This window comes from Podarcis raffonei, chromosome 14 (assembly GCF_027172205.1).
Source record: "Podarcis raffonei isolate rPodRaf1 chromosome 14, rPodRaf1.pri, whole genome shotgun sequence".
NCBI classification, from domain to species: domain Eukaryota; kingdom Metazoa; phylum Chordata; class Lepidosauria; order Squamata; family Lacertidae; genus Podarcis; species Podarcis raffonei.
Window position 1 is genome coordinate 16,660,987 of NC_070615.1, and position 24,060 is coordinate 16,685,046.

At 42.0% G+C, this 24,060-nt stretch overlaps 1 protein-coding gene across 2 annotated transcripts; it reads right to left on the minus strand.

Annotated features, from left to right (window-relative positions):
* Window positions 1-418: 418 nt before the first annotated feature.
* Window positions 419-23,710, minus strand: ABHD17C (abhydrolase domain containing 17C, depalmitoylase). 2 transcript variants are annotated; one of them, XM_053364366.1, is made up of 3 exons: window positions 22,644-23,710; window positions 6,956-7,135; window positions 419-1,928 (listed from the first exon to the last, which is right to left on the minus strand). In XM_053364366.1, exons 1-3 carry the CDS (start codon window positions 23,162-23,164, stop codon window positions 1,709-1,711), a joined length of 921 nt encoding a protein of 306 aa, XP_053220341.1. In that variant the 5' UTR covers window positions 23,165-23,710; the 3' UTR covers window positions 419-1,708. The 2 variants fall into 2 exon arrangements, with proteins under 2 accessions (XP_053220341.1, XP_053220342.1); XM_053364367.1 differs by lacking the exon at window positions 6,956-7,135.
* Between the last annotated feature and the right edge of the window lie 350 nt (window positions 23,711-24,060).

Here is a 24,060-nt window from a genome sequence, read left to right on the forward strand (position 1 = left end):
CCCAACATTCCTCTGATGAAAACAGAGGTGCCCATGGAAAAACAGGACATTCTGGGACGGCTTCTGTAAATCCGGGACTGTCCCTAGAAAATAGGGACACTGGCCCATCATTTTAGTCCAGAATAGCCTATCGGCAGCAGGGAGAAAGCCACAGATGGTTTTCAACATGAAAAGCATGCAGGCTACTGGTGACTAATCGGGAGTCAAGATTTGAATGCAGGACCCACTGGACTCAAGCCCAACACCACAGTCATTACACTACATTAACAGTCTCCGGTCTACACTGCAGCACAATACTGTCTGTACATCTTCAAGTCCTTATCCTTTGATTGGTGTCAGGGAAAAAAGACTTATATACGACCTTTGTGTGGCCTTTGGTGCAATTTGATCATGGGACAAAGTGAAGCGAAGTCCAGTATTCTCTATTCCATGCATCCTTTATTCCATTACAATCACTGTTGTTGCATTCTGGCAACAAGAACACAAACCATAATCCATCGCAATCCATTTTTACAACAATCAGAGGCTTACAGTACATTTAAGGCCGTACAATTTGGGAAAAAACCTCAGGCCTCTTAGTGTAATGATTTAATTGTCTTGCATATTCTGTGCAATTCCAGTGTCAGAGAATGAAAAATTTCCCCTAAACAAAAAGGATCAGTTTCAATGAAAGTTTCTTACATAAATTTGTCAAAAACAAATGTGTAAATATTTTTAGTTGTCCTGGAAATCTTATAAAACTTTTAATAGCAAAATAATGCAGGGATAAAAACTTTAACAAAATGTATTCATATACAAACCAGAATTTGTTAACTAGACTTAAATTTTAAACTACCAATCAGGAGTTATGCATAAATGTAAATACACTTATGTACAATACTTTTAAAAACCTCTATAAGGAATGCTTTACACAAGGAAATGCCAAAGTTGGCTTCTATTCAGAGTGTAAACATCATCTGAATAACTGGGTTTAGTAAATTTACACATTTTTTAAAAAGTAAAAAGAATTAAAGGGTTTAGCCGTTCAGTCATTATTCCTTTAGGAATATTTTGTAAATATGCAGAAAACTGGTGAAAGGTCATTTCAGAATTAGCCCCATTTAGAAATCTGTGACCCCGGGAAATTTTCATTAATTAATTTACTTAGGAAGGGAAGGTTGGCAAAAAACAAACAAAAAAACACAATGAGAAATCACCACAAAAAAACCTTTCCAGTTACAATAGCACAGCTAGAAATTTTACATGGAGAATGCTCTTAGACTGGTTCCATAAATTAGTAGGAAGCTATCATCCAGGTTTCTTGCATTCCAGATTGTGGGAAGATTTTTTCTCAAAGAGAAAGAAAACATTATAAGACAAGCAACTTGAAGGGTTGGGTAGGGAAAAAGTTGGAAGTATTATAACTGCTAGATTAAGTAGTATCCCTCAAGTTTAGCTAGCACCCCTTCTAAAACTCCCAGCTTTTCTAGCGTGTTGAAGGTAAAAAAACAATTGGGATTACAGTAGTGACTGTTAGAACAGTTTCCTGATATAAAAAGACAGTCGAGAGCTGATTGGAGAAACCCTAATGAGAGGGCATTTATTCATAGTATAAAGCTATTACAGCTAAGCCAGTTAATGCATGTGCAAAAACAGGTAAATTCTTCCATTCACAGTTAACTGAGGTAAAAAAAAAAGAAGAAAAGGAAAAGAGATCAAGTAGGTTTCTTCAGGAATTGGGGAGTTCGTGAGATATGAACTGTTTTAGTCGTTCTAGGTACTGTGCATAAAGCTCTATGTCGTTGTGGCCAGCGCCCTCCACCCACAGGGGCTCCACCGCCCGGGGACATCGCTCGTACATCGCCAAACCGTGCGAGAAATCTATTACTTCATCTTCGGTACCGTGAATCACCAGGACAGGAGAGGTTACTTTAGAGATCTTGTCAATGCTGAGGATGTAAAAGACAAAAACCAGAAAAGCATTACTGGTTAAGTTCAGTAACCAAAGAAAACCAATTTTGTCATAGTTGTTTTGGAAAACTCTGGGAAAGATTATTATTATTATTAATATTAATAATAATAATAATAATAATAATAAGAAGAAGAAGAAGAAGAAGAAGAAGAAGAAGAAGAAGAAGAAGAAGAAGAAGTAATTTAAACCCCGTCCATCTGACTGGGTTTCCCCAGCCACTCTGGGTAGCTCCCAACAGAATTAAAAGCACAATAAAATATCAGACATTAAAAACCTCCATAAACAGGGCTGCCTTCAGATGTCGTCTAAAAGTCAGATAGTTGTCTATTTCCTTGACATCTGATGGGAAGGTGTTCCACAGGGCGGGCACCACTACCAAAAAGGCCCTCTGCCTGGTTCCCTGCAACCTCACTTCTCACAGAGAGGGAACCGCCAGAAGGCCCTTGGCGCTGGACCTCAGTGTCCGGGCTGAACAATGGGGGTGGAGACGCTCCGTCAGGGATACTGGGCCAAGGCCATTTAGGGCTTTAAAGGTCAACACAAGCACTTTGAATTGTGCTCAGAAACGTACTGGGAGCCAATGTAGGTCTTTCAGGACTGGGGTTATATGGTCTCAGCGTCTACTCCCAGTCACCAGTCTATCTGCCACATTCTGGATTAGCTGCCGTTTCCAGGTCACCTTCAAAGGTAGCCCCACATAGAGCGCATTGCACTAGTCCAAGTGGGAGATAACTAGAGCATGCACCACTCTGGCAAGGCAGTCCATGGGCAGGTAGGGTCTCAACCTGCGTACCAGATGGAGCTGGTAGACAGCTGCCTGGACACAGAATTGACCTGCACCTCCATTTCGGACCAGCTGTGAGTCGAAAATGACTCCCGGGATGTGCACCTGGTCCTCATCAGCAGCACCTGAAAGATAACTCCATCTTCCACTGCAGATGCTCCTTCGCAACAAACAGCTACAGGAAAACACTGGGTATGTTCTGTGGCCCTGCTCTGAGACAATATGGGGCAACAGGGCCCAGCTATATATAAACTCAATATTTCAGAGGTAGACAACCTCTAAAAAACAACTGGAGGGAGGAAGAGAGAGCAGGAGAGGGCAACTGTCTTCATTCCCTGCTTTCTGGAGACATCTTGTGGACCATTATGAGGAAGCAGGACGGTGGTCTAATTCAATGACTGGTCTTATCTACTATTCTTGTGAAAAGGGCTCCTGGCAGGTAACTGAAAAGCCAGAGGGATACACAAGTCACAATTGTTGTCATCTGTTTCCAGCATTCTAGAAGGAGAAATGGCTAATTCAGCCTGGCCACTTCTGAAGCTTCTAAAGCCCGGATGAGCATTCATGCTGCTGTTGTTAAATTAGACTACTCTCATGTTCAGAGCTTTACGCTCTGTGTCTTTCTATCAATATGTCCCGAAAAAGAAAGTGCCATTTGTTCATTCTTTTCTGCCAACACTGTCCAACTGTGCCTGGCAGGAAGGCTACAGCTGCTCTTTCTAAGAAGCCACTTGGAGATTCGCAGTGGATTTTGGAAATTCACAATGTAAATAAGTAAACAGAATTAATACAACGAGGTCATCAGAGGCTCACAGTTCTCAGATTTTGAGGCAGGCCTCTCTGAGGCAACCATGGGCAGTTGTTGTGGGAGATGCAAGAACCTCTTGTGAATCTTTAAAGAGGAAGAAAGCAAAATATTATGTTCAGCCCTCTCTGTGAGTACAGCATGGAGGGCTGGATGTCAGCTCACGGCTATTGCTTTTATTAAGGAGAGGCCATATTCTGAACTGAGCAAAGGGTGCTGGCAGAAATGGCTGTCCCTCCTGACTCCCACAGGAAATGGGGAACAGCGAAGGGGCCATTTAACCCTCTCCGTCCCAGTGTGCACAACATCAAAGTCTCTGTCTGAAGTCTCTCTTTGTGCAACTCAGCAGCTGATGTCCATGCAAGAAGCAAATGGGAAGAACAGAAGAAACGAGACAAGCATTCTGCCAAAACTTTAGATGTTGTTCCCACCAGGGAGAAGGGGGTTAGCAGGATATTTGCCTGTATGTTGGAGTGAACAGTTGAGACACACTGGAATTCAATCGGAGCTGTGCTGGGGAGTGCGCACACAGAAAACTACCTTATACCATGCTGGACCAGTGCCCATTTTGCTTTGTACTGTTGACACTGACTGGCCGTGCTCTCCATGGTTTCAGGCAGGGGACTTTATCTGCCTTCCTTGGATATACCAGGGATTAAACCTGGGACCCTCTGCATGCAAAGCACACACTTTGCTTTCAGGCTTCCCATAGGGCACTGGACCAGATTGGCCATTGGCCTGACCCAGCAGCCAGGTTCTTCTGATGTTCTCTACCACCAAGCCATGACCCGGGATGCCAGCTGGCTACCCCTGCTGTACCACAGCATGCAGCTCCTTTTCGTTTTTTCTGCCAGCCGGTTTCACTATGCATCATTCTGTTGGAGGCACCAGTGCTAAAGAGAAGTGGCATGGAAGCAGTCAGGGAAAGCCAAAGGGAATGAAGAATGGGGGTTGCTCTCATCTTGGATGGAAGGTCATTCTGCTAGCAGGGCAAACCCTGGGCGAGTAAGGGAGACCAAGGAGCCTCCAATGGATGGCAGCACTGGACACGCCCTGCACCAAAAAGCCTGCCACTCAAAGTGCCTCACACGCCTCAGATGAAGGGCAAATTTAGCCACCACTGTCCCTCTGCCTTGCTGGCATCCCAGCCCTCAGCACCTGCCCTCCTGTCCTGGTCCTAGCCTCCACCCTGCCACTCAAGGGACTCACTGTCCTGTGCCACTGCTACTGACCCCTTGGGATAACCCCACAGCCCTCTGAAGGTCTGCCAGCCACAGGTTGGGAACCACTGTTCTATGTCTTTTCTTTATAACAGGGTGGTGAACTGGTGTGAGGATGCAGTGAGGACTCAGAGGGATCCTTCCCCAAATATATATTTCTTTTAAAATGTATCTTACCCTTGCTAACTTACGTTTTGGAATCCTTGACACAGCCACAAGTGGGATTCTCCCATACATGTATTAATAACACTTAATGAAATTATGTATGCAAAGACTTAACAGCAAGATTGTCAGTCCTCACTTTTAGGAAACTTGAGGGGGGAAGTCTCTCCATTGTGGTGCTCACATAATTAGTGTCATTCATCCCTAATCAGGCATTTCAGCAAAACAATATTTACAGCTTGCAAAACCACTGGAAGGAATCCCACTGCCAGCTCAGCTGCTTGGGAACGCAGCATTCAGAAAGCACATTAGCCTCACTTGGTATTCCTAACCACACCGTTCTGCAGCTAGAGAAATCTACAGAGACCATCAGACATCAGCAAACACAAAAGATTTCTGTGTAAACTGCAATGAACAATTTTCTCTCTCTTACAAGGACAGGGAGGGGGGCATTCGTTCAAGTACCAAAACATTTAACAGATCAAGTGAATTCAGACCATTGGTAAGAAACAGTTCTCAAGAATGCAAAAAGAGAAAGTGAATGATATAATACCTCCGCTGTCTCTGCCCTGATGTTTTTCACCTCCTATTTGACTTGGCCTATTTCATCCAAGCTCTGTTCCAAACCTTGTGAATAATTTTTAAAAGCCTGAATGTTCAGAGGAAGAATTTGTCATATAGTAAATATTTGTAACTGTTAGAAAGGCAGGAGGGCAGAGGAATTATACCAAGACACGATAGCAAAAGCACATAATTCCAGCACAACCCACCAGAAACTTCCCTCTAAGAATGGATGAACTGCTCCAGTTCAGCTCCGGTTCTCAAAGCTTGGCCCATTCATTTCAGTGGATCTTGTACCACCAAAATGCTTGTGCTCTGGACCATTTCAAACTTGCTAACTGCAAAGTCTATTAAGTGCTATGCATTCCCTCGGAACAAGACACAGGAAACCAGTTCAGCTAAGTGACTTTTCACATTCTGGAGGTGGGGGTGGAAATAGAACATCCATACTGAAGAGGGTGCCTACTGTGGAGGTAGAAATGGTTTTTGTAACCAGTCATTGACTAATACTCAACCACCGCTACAAGGTGTATGCAATTACACCCACCACTCTCACCTTCAAGGTCAATACAAGTTGAACTACATATCCCCTTCACAATTCTCCAGTCCAGTCCGGTCACCACTCCCTCCAACATGGGACAAAGGCACACCCCATAATATTTTTAAAGAACATGCAAAAAGCATTTACAGGAGAAACACAGAATACCTTTGGTTTGCAAAGGTCAGCAGTGGATCCACACTCAAGATGCCAGTTCAAGTTAAGAAGTATATAGCAATATGTGAACATTTGAAGATATTTCTGTTGACCCAGAATGCTGGCCCATCTTGCCAAGCATGATCAACTCTGGCTGCCAGCGTCTTCCCACAGTCTCAGAGGTCACTTTCTGCTCTTCACCGCCTCTGGAACTCCTTTCCCAGGGAAAATCTGGAAGTCCCCTTCTCCCGACTACTTTCAGGCAGAATTTTAAGACACTTTTATTTCCCCAGGCCTTTTGAAGGGAATAGTTACACCTAGGCACTGTGATTTTTATAGATCATTTTCATTATTGTATGCTGGATATGGTTTCAGCAGATTTTATGCTACTTGCCACCCTGGGCACCCTTCAGGGAGGAAGGGTGGGATACAAATTTAATAAATAACGTGAAGGTGCCAAGCAGTGAACATGGAACCCTCCTGGCATGCTTTGCAGGTGCTGTCTCCCAATGAGGCCACCCTCATTAAATCATCACCAACATACTTCATGATAAACATTAAATGGAGGATATATCTAGAAGAAAGAATCCTCAAAGCACCACCGAGCAGGGGGCTTTTTACCCTCTAATATGCTGATACTCCTGAGCCCACCACATCTACTCTTGGCTAAGTAATGTACCCATGGCCTTTGCTTAGTTGTTGTCATTTTGAAAGGTACATGTCCAATTTAAGTATTATAAATGAACAATGGTTTCCTGGGAGCAAGTTCTGCACATACCTTGGGAAAGCATCAAAGCAGTATGTTTTCCTAGTGTCCGGGAAAGCTACCCGCAACCCAGACATCAAGGGTGAGTGAAGGATTACAGCAGCACACTCATACCGAGATGCCAGGTCCACAGTGGGAACGGTTCCAATACTTTGTCCGTACAGAATGATGTTCTCAGGACTGACCCCATACCTGTAAACACAGAAAAGAGGAAAAGAGAAGTGTATTTTGTCTTTGTTTTGCATTTATTTTAAAAAAGGGTATTCCAGGAGAGGGGAACTGGCGTTTTTATTCTCTAGATGTAAAATTCAGATTTATTTTTTTCAAGCTGTCAATTCATGGGACTTTGAAGGTCCTTGCAGCCAACATGATGCCCTCTAGATGTTGCTGGCTGGGACTTATGGGAGTTGTAGTCCACAACATCTGGAGGATACCATGTTGGTTACTCCTGTCTTGTATGGAATATGGAATACTTGTCTGGATATATGATATTTTAAGTGTTCAATACTCTTGTTACTGCTTTCAGTTCTGCGTGAGAGCTCATATGTAAAATACCCACTTGCCCACTTGGAATACAGAAACAGGAATGCAGATGGGGAAGCAAATACGGTGGGAGACTTATCAAGCCTGCCATTGAACAAGACCTGCCATTTTGACTTGGACCATGAAAAGCAGCTGCTTTGCTGCATAAACAAATTTAATATATAGCCACATTACTAGAAATGCATTTCAGGTCGGGGACATCAACTGCACTGCTGCTGCTCAAAGATGTTTAGTTTCAGCCAAGTGCAAAAGATTTGCATGGTCAACCCCCACAGCTGTTGGAGTTTCCAAGCCCCACATGCGGGTGGAAAAACAAAGAGAGAACTGAGCAAAGAAAGGAAAGCAAGAAAGCAAAGGAGATCTTGACAGCGAACTGACTTAGTGCAACAATAAGAAAAAGTTCCGGGAATCAAGTGCATTAAAAAACATAGACTTCCATTCTCAATACTTATGATCAAGAAGCAATACTCAGAATTCTTTACTAATGCAGTGAGTGGCTTTGAACAAATAATTGTTCCTTGTTCAGTTTCCCTGCTTGCAATATGGAAACCACTATCCATTTAATAAGGCTGTTGTGAAGATACATTGTGAAGAAAGAACTACATAAATTCTACATAAAGAGTAAATAGCCATAAGCAGAACAAAATTGTAGCAAATATATCTTATATAATCAATAATGCAGGATTTTATGGGGGGAGAGGTATACAAGACAGCTTCCCAGATACTACTGAATATTCAACAAGGAAGTTTTAGAGCACTGCTCCTGTACAAAAACATTTGACCCGCTGTATAGCTTGAAGCAGACTGTCCTAGTCAGCTCTTTGGTGGTCTATCTTAGAGAGAGTGCCCAGTGCATTTTCAAGGAGACTTACTGAGTAGCTACTAAAAATACCTTCCTTGAATCAACAGGGTTGTTGTCGCTGAGAAAAACAGAAAACCCAATGGAATGTCCAGGTTGAAATTTATGGGTATGCAACTGAGTTGCTCCTGTAAAGATCATCTCAGAACAGACCCAAAAACAACAGATGGAGAGCACATTAAAAAAAATATGGGGGGGGGGGAGGAGCACAGTGGAAAGATACTACAGTTTACTCTTTAGCTTTGTATCCTAAACAGTGTGTTGAGAAAGGCTGGCTGCAGTTACGAACAAGGTATTATTTATACATAGTTCAGCCAGAGAGTAGAAGGGGTGAAGGAAAAGGTCCAAAAGGTTCACTGCTCCAATGTACTTTATTGCTTCCTCTAATAATTCTTTTCAGCATTTGAACACATTTTTTTATTCCAAAAAACAGGGAACTGGTCAGCTGGCACAATTCTGCAGAAACATTGGTCTGGTGCACAAACTGAGTGTTTGTCATATCAAGCGATAAGTTACATGTTTGAGGGAACTGTCACATAGCTAACAACCCTCAGCAGAACTGGCACATCTTCTCAAATGCAATGCTTTTCAATGGAGTGACGGTTCACACATTCAGCTGCCTATCATCAACTGCAGAGAAATCATCAAGCATGTGTAAACCACCCCACAAATCTACATATAACCATCACACAGCCTAACCCCAGGTGTAATTAAAACTCAGCAAGTTCAATGGGATACATGTGAAGGAAGAATGTTTACTCTTTCAGCCCTAAACGATAATGATCCACATTTTGTTACAGGTCTTGAGAACCGTAACTGCAGAAATATCTGAAGCACTCTTCAGTTTAGAGACTGCTGTGATTCTCTGGTGCACTTGGAGTGGTTCAATCCAATTCAGCTCGAAGCCTCCAACCATGTCCCAATGCATGTTGCTCTGATGGAGATTAAGTTGCGAATCTGAATATTCGTTGCTAGCCGATATTGGTTAGACTCACGATTATCAACAGCTTATTTCAGAGTAGCATGCCCTTTATTCATATCCTCCTCTTGAAAAACAGTGTTTCTGCCCTATTTACTCTGAGTTAGAGACTAGTTTTACTGAAGTCACAGCAGGGAGAGAGCCATCTCTGCAAAAGAGACTGCTATAGTCCGTCTCAAGGCACAGAACCCATACAATGAGGCACAATGGGATTGATTATGGGTGAAGCCCCCCTATTAAGTCCATTTCGGCCATTCTTAAAGTCATTGTGTGACGGCACTAGACACCTTTCCATATTATGAATACTGTGTCTCCTTCTTGTTGGATGGGGTGTGGGGAAAGGGATTCATTCATTCATTTGTGGTGGGAATGTAAGGAGTCAATAATTCTGGACCTGGGTTTTCTCAATGATAGTGACTATTACTCAACAACATTTGCCTCCAGATCCCTTCTTTCTTTATCGAATTATGTTAATCCTCCCACAACTTATAAAAGTCTAGTATTTATGTTACTATCAGCAGCCAGATTAGAAACCATCTAAAGTTCCTATGCCTGAAGCATGCTTTACTAATACAGCCGTACCTTGGAAGTTGAACGGAATCCATTCCGGAAGTCCGTTCAACTTCCAAAACAGTTCAGAAACCAAGGCACAGCTTCCAATTGGCTGCAGGAAGCTCCTGCAGCCAACTGGAACCCACAGACGTCACAACAGACATTCGGGTTCCAAAAAGCGCTCAAAAACTGGAACAATCACTTCCGGGTTTGTGGCATTCGGGACCCAAAACTTTCAACTCACAAATCGCTCAAGATCCAAAATATGACTGTATATGGAACACTGCTTTATCTGAACAGATGTTAATGCATAGTTTGTGGCAAAACTAAATCAGACAGTTTGACGTGGTCTGGTTTCTGGTTTTGAGTTATATAAGGGAGAATCACATTACTACTCCTCCCATGACTCACTCTTCATTGTGGCTGGGCTATATAGACTCATCTTAAAATCTTAGCTATATGGAATTGCATCTCTGTAAAAAATAATAATAATACTGATTATGCTCTGTTCTGTTACTGTTTGTAAGGTTATGTGCTTGTACATATGCTTATGATAAATTATATATATATATATATATATATATATATATATATATATATATATACACACATACATACATACATACATATTTAAAAGACCCCTCCCCACCACACAAAAACACATGCTTCTGGATTGGCTAAGGCAGGTATGAGGAGCCCATGGCCCTCTAGGTTTTGCTGGATTAATCCAAAACATCTAGAGGGCCACAGGTTTCCCAGCCCTGGACTAAGGGAACTGGACAGCACTTATTAGGTGGGTCAGATTTAGCCCTGGATCTGCTGGTTGTTGGTGCCTACTGTATGTTTTAAAAGCATTTGTGACCCATGGGTTAATGGAAACAGCATTTAAACTTAAAAATTACTAGGTTGTCTTGCTGAACCATCCTCGTCCTTGAGACAGCATAAACACAATGTCCACATTCAAATGTCTATGCCATCTCTGTTGCCACAACAACATTTTCTTTGTATAAAACCCCCCCAGGTGTTTTGACTTAGTTACTGATGACATAGAGAGCTGGCCACAGGCAAGTGTCTTTTGCCCCACACCCTCCTCAGGTTTTTAAGGTACTATCACAATGTGAATCCTTGGAATTGGAATGAAAATGTATAATCAGGAAATAGCCAGTCCAATCTGTACACTAAGTTAAGCTCTTCATTGAAAAGTAAGCGAATCTTGAAAAAGTCTACGGCAATTTTCAACTGTATCTGTACAACAAAACTAACCTGCACTCCAAAGGTTTTAGAGAGCTAGATTGAATGAATTCATGTGACTGGCAAACGGAAAAATGCAAACATTAACAATAATTATCTTAAGAGAGCCCACCTCAGCTGGCCCTACTCAAGCACAGGGGTCAGTATGTTTAAGCAGCTTAAGCTCTGCTAATATTGAAAGCTGCAGCCCAGAACCAGTTTTGGTCCATAGTGCAGAGGGAGGAAAAGAGACGATACACAGTTCCCACTTAGGCCTGAAAATCCTTACTTTTACCATGACGTCCAAACCGCAACCGCCACCACTAAGAGAGAGTCCAGTGGCAGTGCAAGCACCACAAGCACCATGCAGAGCACTTATCACACCTACCAATGCAAGAGTAGGGGGGATGCACAATGACACCATGGTAGAAACCTGTATGTCAGCAAGCAGAAGTCTGGAACTGGCTGGAAACAGAAGGAAACCACAAACTGACTTGGAACAAAAACATGGAATGCCTCCTGCTATAAATAACCAGGGGGAAGTGAATTCCCTCCCCACCCCCCAAAACCGATGACCGTGCAAGCAGCTTCTCTTGTGTTGAATGCACAGCACAGATCTGCAGAGTTCACATGGCAAGATCAGGGGAGAACCAGAAAGTATGGAAACAGCTGTTCTTTCTGCATTGGTATATTAAAACGGAACTTGGCGTACTGCACTCAATTCCTGTGTATTTGCTCTATGGCAGTTAGCATAACACACACATTTACACTAGCTGCTTATTTAGGAAGTAAATGCAGAGCTTAATGGCTTTACGACTATGACTGCGGTGCTTGGGTGTTTTTTTCTTAATGATACGAATGAATGGAAGAGTTAGTTTGGTTTGCTACAAAATATCCTTGTGTGCTTCAAAGAAAAATATCCTTGCTGGTGCTACCAGGTAACCCTGCTGTGATGAGGCTACAGAGACACCAGAAGACTGTCTATTCTGCTATGAAGGAGACTCCGGTGGAAAGACCGTCAAAGCATTTTCTTCCTTAAAGTTGCAAGTCAGACAAATAAGGATGCAATGGTTGAGTCCCTCATTTTACTTTCTTCTCATTTGACTCCTGTCTTATGTGTGAAATGTACACCTGGAGATCTAACCCTTTAAGTCTAGACAAGTAGCTAGCTGAGATGTTGTAAGGTAAAGCAGAGAAGAAAAGGTGGTATAAACAAGACAGAAGGGAACTGCCATGCCTTCCACAGGTCCAGCTTCCCCCTCCCTCCATTAATGTTTTTGCCTGACTATAAATGCATTCTTGAACTCTGATCATGCCTCTTGCTTGTCTGGATGGAGGGCAGACACGAGGTATGGGAACGTGTGCAGAAATTAACCTACTGTACAAAGATAACATTCACATTTGTTGTTCTGCCTCTGGCCCTGCTCACCACAGGTATGCGGCCCCTGGAAGGCTGCCCAAAAGGAAATGCAGCCCTGGGGGTGAAAATGACTTCCCACTCCTGCCCTAAAGTCTAACAAATTTAGTATGGCGTAAACCTGCAAGGACCACAGTCCAATTCAGTTAAATGAAGTGTATTCCAAAATTAGCAGGCATTTATGCACATGGTGGGAAATTAAATGCAAAGAGAAGAGAGATTGTGCATGTCTTATGAATTAACTTTTACTACATGACTTCCCTAACGTTATGGCTTCATTTTCTAAGGAACAGCGAGAAGATAAACATCGTCTAATATCATATCAATGTACGCAGCTTCATTTAGAAAACCACACACAGAGCACTAAATTCACTTTAACTGAGTTAGTTGCATTTAATTAAACGTGCCCTGTAGCAAAGGAATGTTAGCAACAGAAAAGCTTACTTACCACAGGCAGCAAGGATTTGCTGGTCGCTAAGGAATCCCTTCACTGACCGAAGTATCAATAATTCAGAAGAGCTGAGCTACATTCCATTATATACTTTTAACTGGATTGGTGTATGAGTTCTATACAAAGCTACTCTCTGGGGATTTTTTCTGCAACAGATACCCCCGGACAAAGTTATCTTCCCTGATCTTTAGGAAAGTACAGAATTCACGATGTTTTCTGAAATAGAAAACATGTGTCTCTAAATAGTCTTGGTATTTGGATTCCTTATAAAAATACACTTTCACTGGCTTTTAAATAGCCACTCACCTATGGTAAATAGTGCTCTGAGAATATATTTCCCCTTTGATTTAGAAGTATAAAAAGCATTGTAGAAGTAAATCAAGGGTCTCCAGGAAACCAGAATGGGTTTTTTGAGCACATGGAAATGTATCAATGTTTCAGTTTTGCCAACTGAAAAGTTGCTGCCTTTTCTCCTTTCAGATAGATGGTATTGTGATAACAATTTAAGACTGTATAAGTGGACAGATTATTTTTTTTAAAAAGTGAACTAGCAACTTTTGTAGATTTTTTATTCTTAGAACACAACCACCACTAAATGTGGTGCTTAACAGACTAAAACCAGGAAGAGATAGTCTTCTGTCCTGAAGTGCCCAATCCCAGTTAATTAAAATCTTGGATTTCTCAATTGATTATTATGAGTAATTTCCACTTCTATCACCAGGACATTTAAAAATAGCTTCTCTCAGTGTGAACCAGGAAATTATATATCCAGACAATGATGGATTTCCTTCTCATCCAGTATTTATCCATGCAACAGTCAGCCAACCTGTTCAGTTCTGATTAAGCAGGGTTTGCCCCCCACCCCAGAAGTTATTTTATACTATTGCAAACTGATTAAATTTACTTATATGCTGCTTTTCAACAATGAGCTGTGCCCAAAGCAGCTTACAGCAAACATTCATAACATCAAAATACAGTGGTAACTCGGTTTAAGAACTGCCCTGTTTACAAACTATTTGGTTTAAGAACTCCGGAAAACCGGAAGTAGTGTTCCGGTATGCGAACTTTACCTTGGTCTAAGAACAGAAGCCGAATGGTGGAAGGGCACCGGTGGTGGCAGGCGTCATTAGGGAAAGTGCACCTCGGTTTAAGAACTCTTTTGGTTTAAGAACGGACTTCTGGAATGGATTAAGTTCGTAAACCTGTACCACTGTACTTTCAAAAATGAAAAAAAAACAACCCAACTATTCAACAAACACAGAATAAATTCAATACTACAAGAAGAAAAATCCACAATCTAGGTTTAGGTATATAAATACAAAGCAAAATAAGAGTTAACTGACAATAAACTATACTGATATCTCCTCATGTCTCTTGCTGTTTTAGCTACTAAAGCAATGACACTTAAAGAACTGATTTGGAATTATAGCATTCAATATACTTGCCTGAATCGTTTTGCTTCACTGGTCGCACAGTATACTTTCAGGAATTTTAACATTAGCTGACCAACACAAGCACTGTAGAACAATTATGGTTAATCTACCACTGCTGATAATCATATGCAAGAAGCTTGGGACAAATTTCCTTTAGTACTGCTAGTAGTATTTCACCCTCACTATAGTAGATTTTGACTAGTGTGCTAGTCCCCTTCTCTCTGGCAACATGTAAGCCTTTTCCTACCCCACCCCCATCCATAACAATAGTTACCAACCCTTGCCATGCTTGTTGGTCATATTAACATTTCTGACATCGGTTATCACCAATATGTGATTCACTTTACCGTAAAGCTTGATTACTTGTACAATGGTACCTTGGTTCTCGAACTTAATCCATTCCAGGAGTCCGTTTGACTCTTGAAACAGTCTGAAAACCAGGCTTCCGACTGGCTGCAGGAATTTCCTGCAATCAAGTATAAGCAGAGTCAGACGTTTGGCTTCTGAAAAACATTCACAAACCAGAACACTGACTTCCAGGTTTACGGCGTTCAGGAGCTGATTTGTTCGGGAGCCAAGCCGTTCGAGAACCAAGGTACCACTGTATAATATATTTCTAGTTAATCCTACCTGGTTAATCAGAAAATGCTAATCCATCCCACTTTGCTATTCAAAATTGGAGCCCATGTCTTCCTAGGGGGCCTGACGGAATAACTACATCCTGAAAAGAACAGACACCCATATTTTCAGAACATTCCATAAAGTACTAGGAAATCCTAAGTATGCTGCAGAAGCCCTGCCCAACTTGTTGCCCACAAGCCAAATGTAGCCTACCAGCCAACGGCAGTTCCTACTTTCCTCTGCCACCTGCAAAGTAGTGTTGTTTTCTGCAGTCATAAACTGCACTCACATAGCAATCTCTGAAGTTCCCCTACCTTCCTTAAGTGGCTCACAGCAGCCTGTGACAAGCAAGGGTATTTACAGGTAGGAAGTGTATTCAGTTACACAAAGTTCCCGTCAAGCTGCCCTAAAACAAAACCACGCTGGTGCTATCAAGCCAGCCTGGCTGCAAATACGGTCCTAGAGTATTTAGGCATTTGAAACCGGACGCAGACCTCGCCAAGATATCCAATCCAGCAACTTTCAGAAGCTTGTATCTAGGCAACTTGAATGCTTGAGGAATCAGGCTGAAGCACGTGGCTCTCCTACAGTTTGCAGGCTGTTGTACTACAGCTGCAGATTTCTAGTGAGTTACTGTATGCAAGGTGCAGTTGAGAGATTTCTAGACAATGCCCAGTCTGCAGAGCAGAAACAAGATGAGCCCCAATCCAGGACTCTAGACAAAAAACAGAAACAAAATTCAGCTCTAAACAATTACAACTCAGCTGATGAGATCTACTACCAGCTGGAAGGGCAAAAGTTCACTCTCTAGGACCCATCTCTTTGAGGCCTAAAACCAGCCATCTCAGCTATTTCCTGATGTACATTTAATGGTCAGCTACTGTGTTTACGACACAATCAATTTATTCCATGATGAATAAAAAGGCTACATAACTAGTCTGGAAGAAAATAAGTACTTAATTCCTAGAAGTGAACAAACAGCACCTTTTTTTAAAGCCGTCTATAAAACAGATGCATAAGATCATTAAGTTCCCTTCAGGAAGGCACCCACAAGAGAGGAACTACACTAGTGGCCAAAATTGTGGAAACCTTTTGAAAAAAGTGTATTTCCAAGGTTTGATGGCTCATGCACCACTTTCTTTTGGAGTAAAACCACAAAATTATATAATAATGGAAAGATAATTTAATGAAGAATGTAATGCAACAATTGTTCAATTATCTGTGTTGCCAAATAACCAGAAACAGGAGTGTTTAGCGAGCCAATCAGGTGTCATCTGGCTTTGATAGAATACAGGTAATTGAACAAACTTTGTTGCATTACATTCTTCATTAAACTATCTTTCCATTGATATATAAATTTATGGTATGACTCCAAAAGTAAGTGGTGTTATGAGCCATCAAACTTTGGAAATACACTTTCTCCAAAACGTTTCCACAATTCTGGCCACTAGTGTAGCTTTAGGCAGGGTAGCATGGTGCCAACATGGTCATATTCCTGTCTGTACTGCGCTTCAGGGGCACAGGGGCACATGAAGCACTTATTAAAATGAACATGGCTATGCCAATATGCACAGCCTACCCTACTTGGCAATGTCTGATTTAGCTTGCAACACTTGGACGCACGGTAGTATGGATGGGACCATGGCAAAAGAGCTTCAGCAGCTACATGGTGTCTCTCCTTCCCCACTACAGGATTGTATTTTGACAGCAATACTGTGCTTGTGGAAGGACACTTGGCTGAGTTGCCTTAGTGGCAGCACCTGAACCCAAATCCTTAGATATGAAACACACTACAACACTCAAATATTGCAAGCTGTATTTGTTTCTATGTTGGTTTCTAACAACCTCTTGGTACTTCAAAAGTAAGACCAGCAGAAATGACTAAAGCCTAGTTTTTGTTTCCACACACTTAAGGGCCATAACCTCCTTCAGTATCGTTTGGAAGGGATATTAAGAAGCTGGCACAGTCTGTTTTCCCCCATGCCACAACTTCAAGTGCTTCTGAAAACTGCTTTGTGCCCTCTTGGCATGTGGCAGGTTAACATGCTACGGCACAAACCTGTTATTAAAAAGCCACAGGGACTAGCCTTTCTACTAATTTAGCACGCAAACAAGTTTTTGCTGCAACAAGACTTAAGAGCTTGCCTGTCATGTTTCTTTTTAGGTCTGGTGTGGATGCGAGAATAGGCTATGGGGCATCAATAAAACTGCTAGCACATTTGGAAAGCTAAGCAGGGTCTGGTATGGTTTCGAATTGAATAGGGAACCACATGTTAAGATCGCTGCATTGCAGAGGGTTGGACTAGATGACCCTCAGGGTCCCTTCCAACATTTTTATTATCATTTAACCATGGTTAGGAAATGGGGAACATGCTGCAGTCTCTTCCCTGCTTACAGTTAATCATGGTGCAGTGTATAGCTACACTGACCCCAACCATGTGTAACCACTAGTCAGGACTTGCAAAGAGTCCTGGTTCCATTTATTTTATACCTTGAACTACCTGAGCTCTATATTATACTCCATTGCATAGAAGCAGAATCATAAATATTCATCACCAGATAACATGGTGATCATTTTCTTTCCATCTCATAGGAAAACACAGATCTGTCCATTAACCACCAGACTTTGCTACTGGAAAGTTCTGAATACCTACAATAGAATTCTATGAATGTTTACTTGGCAGAAATTCTGAAAGGGGACATTTCCAAATAAATGAATTTAAAACTGTACTCTAAGCAAATCATCTTCCTTAGTAGCCTTGCTATCTTTCCCCTTGCGCTAAAGAATATTTTTAAGTTTCATGACCAAAGGACTTATTTATGGCCCTAAATAAATGCTCAGTTTAGACCTGGCTAATATGTTGTTTAAGCAACCAGTTGGTATCATGCTTAATTAGGAAATTTTGAGTTTGTTTTTAAAGTCCTTTCTCAGTTCATTAAAAAGAAGAGTTAAGGCTTTTCCTCCCTCTAATGCAGGAATTGGAAACCTGTGGCACTCCAGATGTTATTGGATTCCAGCGTTCATCAGCCCTAGGAAGCCTCGCCAATGATCTGGGATGAACAGTCACCTTGAGGACTACAAGGGTCCCCCATACCTGTTTTAATGCCTTGACAATGTGAATGGCTTGTGGTTTACTTTTAACTTTATAGTAAGTTTTGTTAGCACTTATATCAAGCAGCCTTGAAAGATTCCACAAAGGTTTACTAGCCCACCTGCACCTATATTAGTAATTTATGACAGACTGATGCAACAAAAGGGGGGAAAGAACCAGTTCTCTAATTTGCAAAAGTTTCCCTGTTTGATTGCTTGCAAGAGATTGTTACTAGTCATAGGGAACTAGGTACAGCTCCCAGTAAGTACATGCATTTAATTTTTTAAAACCCACATATTCAGTGTAATCTTATAGATGTATTCACAGAAGAAGCTAAGTGTCACTGAATTCAATGGGACTTACTGCCAGGTAAGTGTGTATAGGACTGCAGCTTTAACTGTAACAAAAATATAGGCCAGCTGTCTTAAGGGGTTATCACTCTTCTATTTATTGCTATTCAACTTGGGAGATCTCAATGGAATGATTACACGCATAATGAATTTCTGGAAATTTAGTTGAGCAATTAAATGCATAATCTGTGTTATATATAAATGCTAAGTATGGAAGAAAATTAAGTGCAAGCTGTTGTTCTATTACGAGGGGTGGGAGAAGACAAAGAATAGGCGATAGGCACCTATTTAGCCATCATTTATGCACAATAACACACAGCTAGCCTAAGGTACTTTTATATTTCTACCAAAATTATTTTCCACTCACTGAAAACCAGATGCAGAGTTTAGTCAAGACGTTAAAGATCACAATCTCAAATAATGAATACAATGCCATTTTATATTGTCTGCAGTAGAAAGAAAGAGGCAATTGTTAAAGTCCCAAAGAATTCAAATGCATTCAAGAATGCAATGTAAAAAATCCTAAGTAGATTGTAGTTAACTGTACACCTTGGCCGAAAGCCGGATTTAATTTTCTCCAAGTCAGGCTGAAATGCTCTTCCCTTGTTCATATAATGTCGTTAAGAGGTATTATTGAAACACACCATAAGCCTACAAACAAAAATCTATTACAGCAGGCAATTTTGTTATGAGATTACTTTTCATATCAAGAATTTCCTCACACAATCAAAACATACTATTTAAACTCATATACCCAAGTATTCCATTCTTCGAAACAAATCGAGGCAGCGTGACCTAAATTAAATTAAGCCTTTAATGCCGCACAAGTGAAGGTTGCTAGACAAGGAACTTTCAGTGGGAAAGCATTTGCATTCTATTTATGCATTTACAACATTTATAATCTGCTTTTTAGAATAAATGTCCTCAGAAATTGGCTTCTACAAGACTAAATACAATTACAAATCCCAAAATTTACAACGTGAAAAAAACATAACCCAGCTAAGTCATAAAACCAGTCACATACCATTGCTTTTAAAGCCCATTTAAACATCACTAAAAATCAATAGGATCACAGCACTTACCGTATTTTTTGCTCTATAAGACTCACTTTTTCCCTCCTAAAAAGTAAGGGGAAATGTGTGTGCGTCTTATGGAGCGAATGCAGGCTGCGCAGCTATCCCAGAAGCCAGAACAGCAAGAGGGATTGCTGCTTTCGCTGCGCAGTGATCTCTCTTGCTGTTCTGGCTTCTGAGATTCAGAATATTTTTTTTCTTGTTTTCCTCCTCCCAAAACTAGGTGCGTCTTGTGGTCTGGTGCGTCTTATAGAGTGAAAAATACGGTATTTAGAAAATGCAACCTGAAATAACTTAGTGCCTGCCTGAAGGCTTGCATATAAGGTGCCTTATATACACCACCTGGGAGATAATTCCGTAACTGTAGGGCTACTGCTGATAATACCACCTCTCTCATGCCCATCTACCCCAATGAGAACTCACTGGCTGGCAGACCAGTAGAGCCCCCAAGGCCCATCTCAGAGCACAGGCAGGCTAGTATCAAGGGTGGCCCTTTAAACAGCTTAAGCCAGAAAGGTGTGTGGCCACTTTAAATTACCAGATCAAGATTTGATGCCAATGAACAGTACATGGGTCCATCAAACCTACTCAGGAATCTTAAAATAAAGTACCAAGAATGACTAGAGGAAATTAGGCATAGAACTTTACAAAAAAACAAATTTACCAGATCTCAGAAACCGGCTTCTAACAGTACATTCATCAGATGCCAAAGAATCATACAAAAACAAAAAGGCCATATTAGCAAGATAGCTTCCTTTAAAAATGTGAATGCAGCCTCTGTCATTAGCTAGTAGTCAGCTTGCGCGCCATTCATAGGAAAAATGTGACACATAATTGTTTTAATACACCCCACCGCCACATACTCAAGACAAGACTGCACAGATTTGAGATGTTTCAGTGGCCAAATGTCCTTCCTCGTTAATCCAGTCCTAAATCCCCTATGGGCTCCTTTCTGCCCTCTAATATTGTTCAAATTCCATCCCTCCCTGAACATTCATCTTCAACTGAGACACAGAGCCTCCCTAGCTCAGTTAGCCTCTTCTCAAACTGAATGGATTATCAGTGTTTCTTATTACATCAAACACATGCATAACCTGTGTTAATTACATAACTGATTATTCTGTTCATGGGGAACATGATTCCTGGGTTAGATAAGTTTGTTGATAATCCTAAAGAAAGCTAAAGACAAAATGACATGTATTTGAAGACAACCTCTCCCACTAGTCAAATCTCAAGCCCATAAAGGTGAAAACAAATCATTCTGAGCTGAAAGGTCACAGTTGTCTCATCAGGATAAGTATGTTTGTTTGGAGGGAGGAATGGGGAAGAAGAACACTTTTAGTCATTTATACAACCTGGGTTTTCACATGCAATGTTGTGTTCAAGAGCCTCCCAGTTTAACTGAGTTTAAATCAGAGATGGGGAACTTTTGGCCTTTCAGATGTTTTGGGATTACAACTCCCATCATCACTGACCCTTGGCCATACTGGCTGAGGATGGCGTAAGCTGGAGACCAACAACATCTGGAGTGCAACAGGTTCCCCCTACCTGATTTAAATGCTTGGGACAGTAAACAAAGCAAAGTCAACAACTTTTTCACTTTTTTCACAGAGAACAAAATTACAAGACATTAAACTGGTTTCCAATTGCGAGTGAAAAGTCTGTATACAGTATTGAGAAACTGCAAGGAAACATGTAAGACACATGAGAATATAAGAAAAAGCTGTTTGATCAGGCCAGTGGCCCTTCTTTTCCAGCATCATATTCTCACAGTGGTCAGCCAGATGCCTATGGAAAGTCCACAAGTAGGACCTGAGCACAACAGCACTTGCCATTCCTTAACTTTCCAGCAACTGATAATCCGAAGCATACTGCCTCTGACTCCTACCTCCAAGTAACTGGTGTTCTCAGCCAGCAGCCAATCTAGCACAGCCGTTCAGCATTTATACTCAAAGCTATACAGTATCTACTCAGCATTAGCCCCAAATCAAACAAGTTGCATTGAGGGCAAGATCCATCTTGGCTTTGTTGGAGCAAATACTCAAAACGAAACCATCAACTACCTGCCAAGAACTAAATCTAAAGTAAAGACAAAGCCCTAGAAACAAACACTGATAGAAACTTCCTTGTTATAGGTAGTTATCAAATGTACCTGAACTTTGGATCTTTTAAAAATAGACAGACTGTGTGGGTGAAAGGTCTTTGCATAAGTTCATCACGTACTAAATAGATTAAGAACTCTGAAGAGTGCAGCACACCAACTCTGGTACTCCCATACTCACCTCAGTGCTGAAGCTGCATCATAGTATGCAATGATGCAACTGGTACATTTAATCCTTGGTAATGCTACTAGCATTCTAAAATGTCATATGTTACCCTCTTGCACTGTCCAAGAATACAAAGAAACCATGATGTATATTAGCCATTACAGTTCTCCTGTACCATTTAGCTGTCATGAGTACATACAACAAGCTACGTTCTATCTCCACTGTTGGAAGCAGTATGTGTTTGAATAGCAGTTGCCAGAAATCACAAGTGGCTATCGCACTTAAGGCCTGATTGTGGGATTTCCATGCACATCTGGGTGGTCACTATGAGGACAAGGTGCTGGACTAGATGGGCCTAAATCCAGCAGGGCTTCCCTTATGTTTCTTAATTCCATGTTTTTACATTGAGCATTTCTTGCTCCATGATCAGAGCAGCAAGTCAAGAATACCACCACCTTCCAAAATCTAGGATCTAAAGATAGGTCAGGTTCAATTAAGACTCCCAGCATTCCCCACCACTCCAACCGTAGCTCGCAATACTATGCTACAAGTTGCTTTTGAACACCCTCTCAGTTTCAGGAGAGATTTGCTAAACAGCATGGGGGGCTGCCATTCAAGGAACATAAACTCCCTTGAACAGAAGCTTGTATGATTCTGAGGTCATCTAACTCATCATCACAAAAAAACGGGTGGAGAACTTTACTGCATCAAAGGAGGCCAGTTTACAGTGATTCCACAACAAGGGAAAAGTATTGTGTCAAACAAGCAGCCCCAAAGAAATCAGAAATACCCTCCACCATTTTCATGGGCATGTTTACCCAACAGCTATTTACCTTGTTCTGAGGGCCTGCCAAGCTGCATCGATGTCTGCATAAAGGTTTTTTTCAGATGGTTTACCAGTGCTCACTCCATAACCAGAGTAATCATACGAGAAAACATTGCAGTTGATGCGGGAGCCTAGACCAATATAGAAGCTGCACATCTGGCCCAGGTCAACAGCATTGCCATGGGAGAACAGCAGTGTATACCGGCTAGAAGGAGCACAGCGTACAAACATGCATCCCAGCCGGTTATCCCGGGCTGTGCGTGAAAAGAAGACTTCCACGGCATCCAGCTCTCTCTGGGAATACTGCCAGTCCGCCCGCTCAGTCAAGTGCAGGCTGCAGCTACCTGTCGGCGTCCCCACTGCAGCAGCCCCACCTTCCTGCTGTTCTGGTTGCATCACAGTGTACGTGGGCTCTGGGGGCAGAAAAGCCAGCTTGGCAGCTATGCGGCTGGGGCAAGGTGGGCAGCAGAAGAGCCAACATAGCTCGCCCAGAGAGAAACCGTTCATTCTGGGGCCTTGTTCTGGCATCAGAGGCGCTTGATGGAGAACCGCACCAAGGAGAGATGGAGGGAAATTCACAGCGGATATGGGATGAACTGTCTCACCCCAAGCTACACAGGCTAATTGCAACCCGTTTCATTAACTACCAATCTAATTACTAGACTACTACTAGTCTTCCACACCCAACAAGCCAACTACCTGCAGGGAAACCCAAGATGACACCCAAAATTCAACACCATTCTCTATAGCTCCTTGAAAACTGCCTCCCACCCAAGCCCTCACAAAGTGCTTCTTTCTTCCAGCAACGTGAAGCTGCTTAAGTTCAATCTTTACACCCTGTAAGACCCTCCACCTCATGCGCTACCAGGCCCTCCTCGCCTCCCAGCATTAAAACTGTCACCTAACCCAGATTTGGAAACCCTGCATGACCCCAATACAATCCTGTCACCGAAGGAGTCCGAAACGCACCACAAGGGTTTGCTCTCCCGACCTGTGCTATACAGATCTATCTGAACTGAATGGGTAGAAGAAGCCCCTCCCAGAGCTCAGCCAAAATACCCGGTCCTCCCCTTTAAAAAACACCTCCTCCTTTAAAAAAACACAAACACAATTCCTCTTCAAACAGAAGACCATGAACTCTCCAAATAAAAAAGACCTTTCCAGTTCTTCCCAAGATCTACCTAGCCCTACTCTGAAAACCTTCCCTTCTATAGAGTCCCATAGGGTCTCTAAGGAGCCTCGCCCCTTAATCGGCTGAAGCCCACTTGGCCCAACCTCAAAAAGGGAAAACCTTCCCCGCCTTCCTGCAGACCCTCAGCCTCTCCCTCCTCAAAGGAGAACCTCCCCAAACACCTGAGCTCACGAGGACGCCCCCCTTCCGCCTCCCTCTCCACACTGAAGACCTAACCAGGCCACAAACAACA

Coding starts and splice junctions, on each gene's coding strand:
- ABHD17C (XM_053364366.1), bottom strand. CDS start 23,164: ATGCCAGAACAAGGCCCCAGAATGAACGGTTTCTCTCTGGGCGAGCTA. Junction 7,136..22,643: donor TGGCAGGCCCTCAGAACAAG/GTAAATAGCTGT, acceptor CTGTGTTTACAG/GTATGGGGTCAGTCCTGAGA. Junction 1,929..6,955: donor TGCTTTGATGCTTTCCCAAG/GTATGTGCAGAA, acceptor TTACATCCTCAG/CATTGACAAGATCTCTAAAG.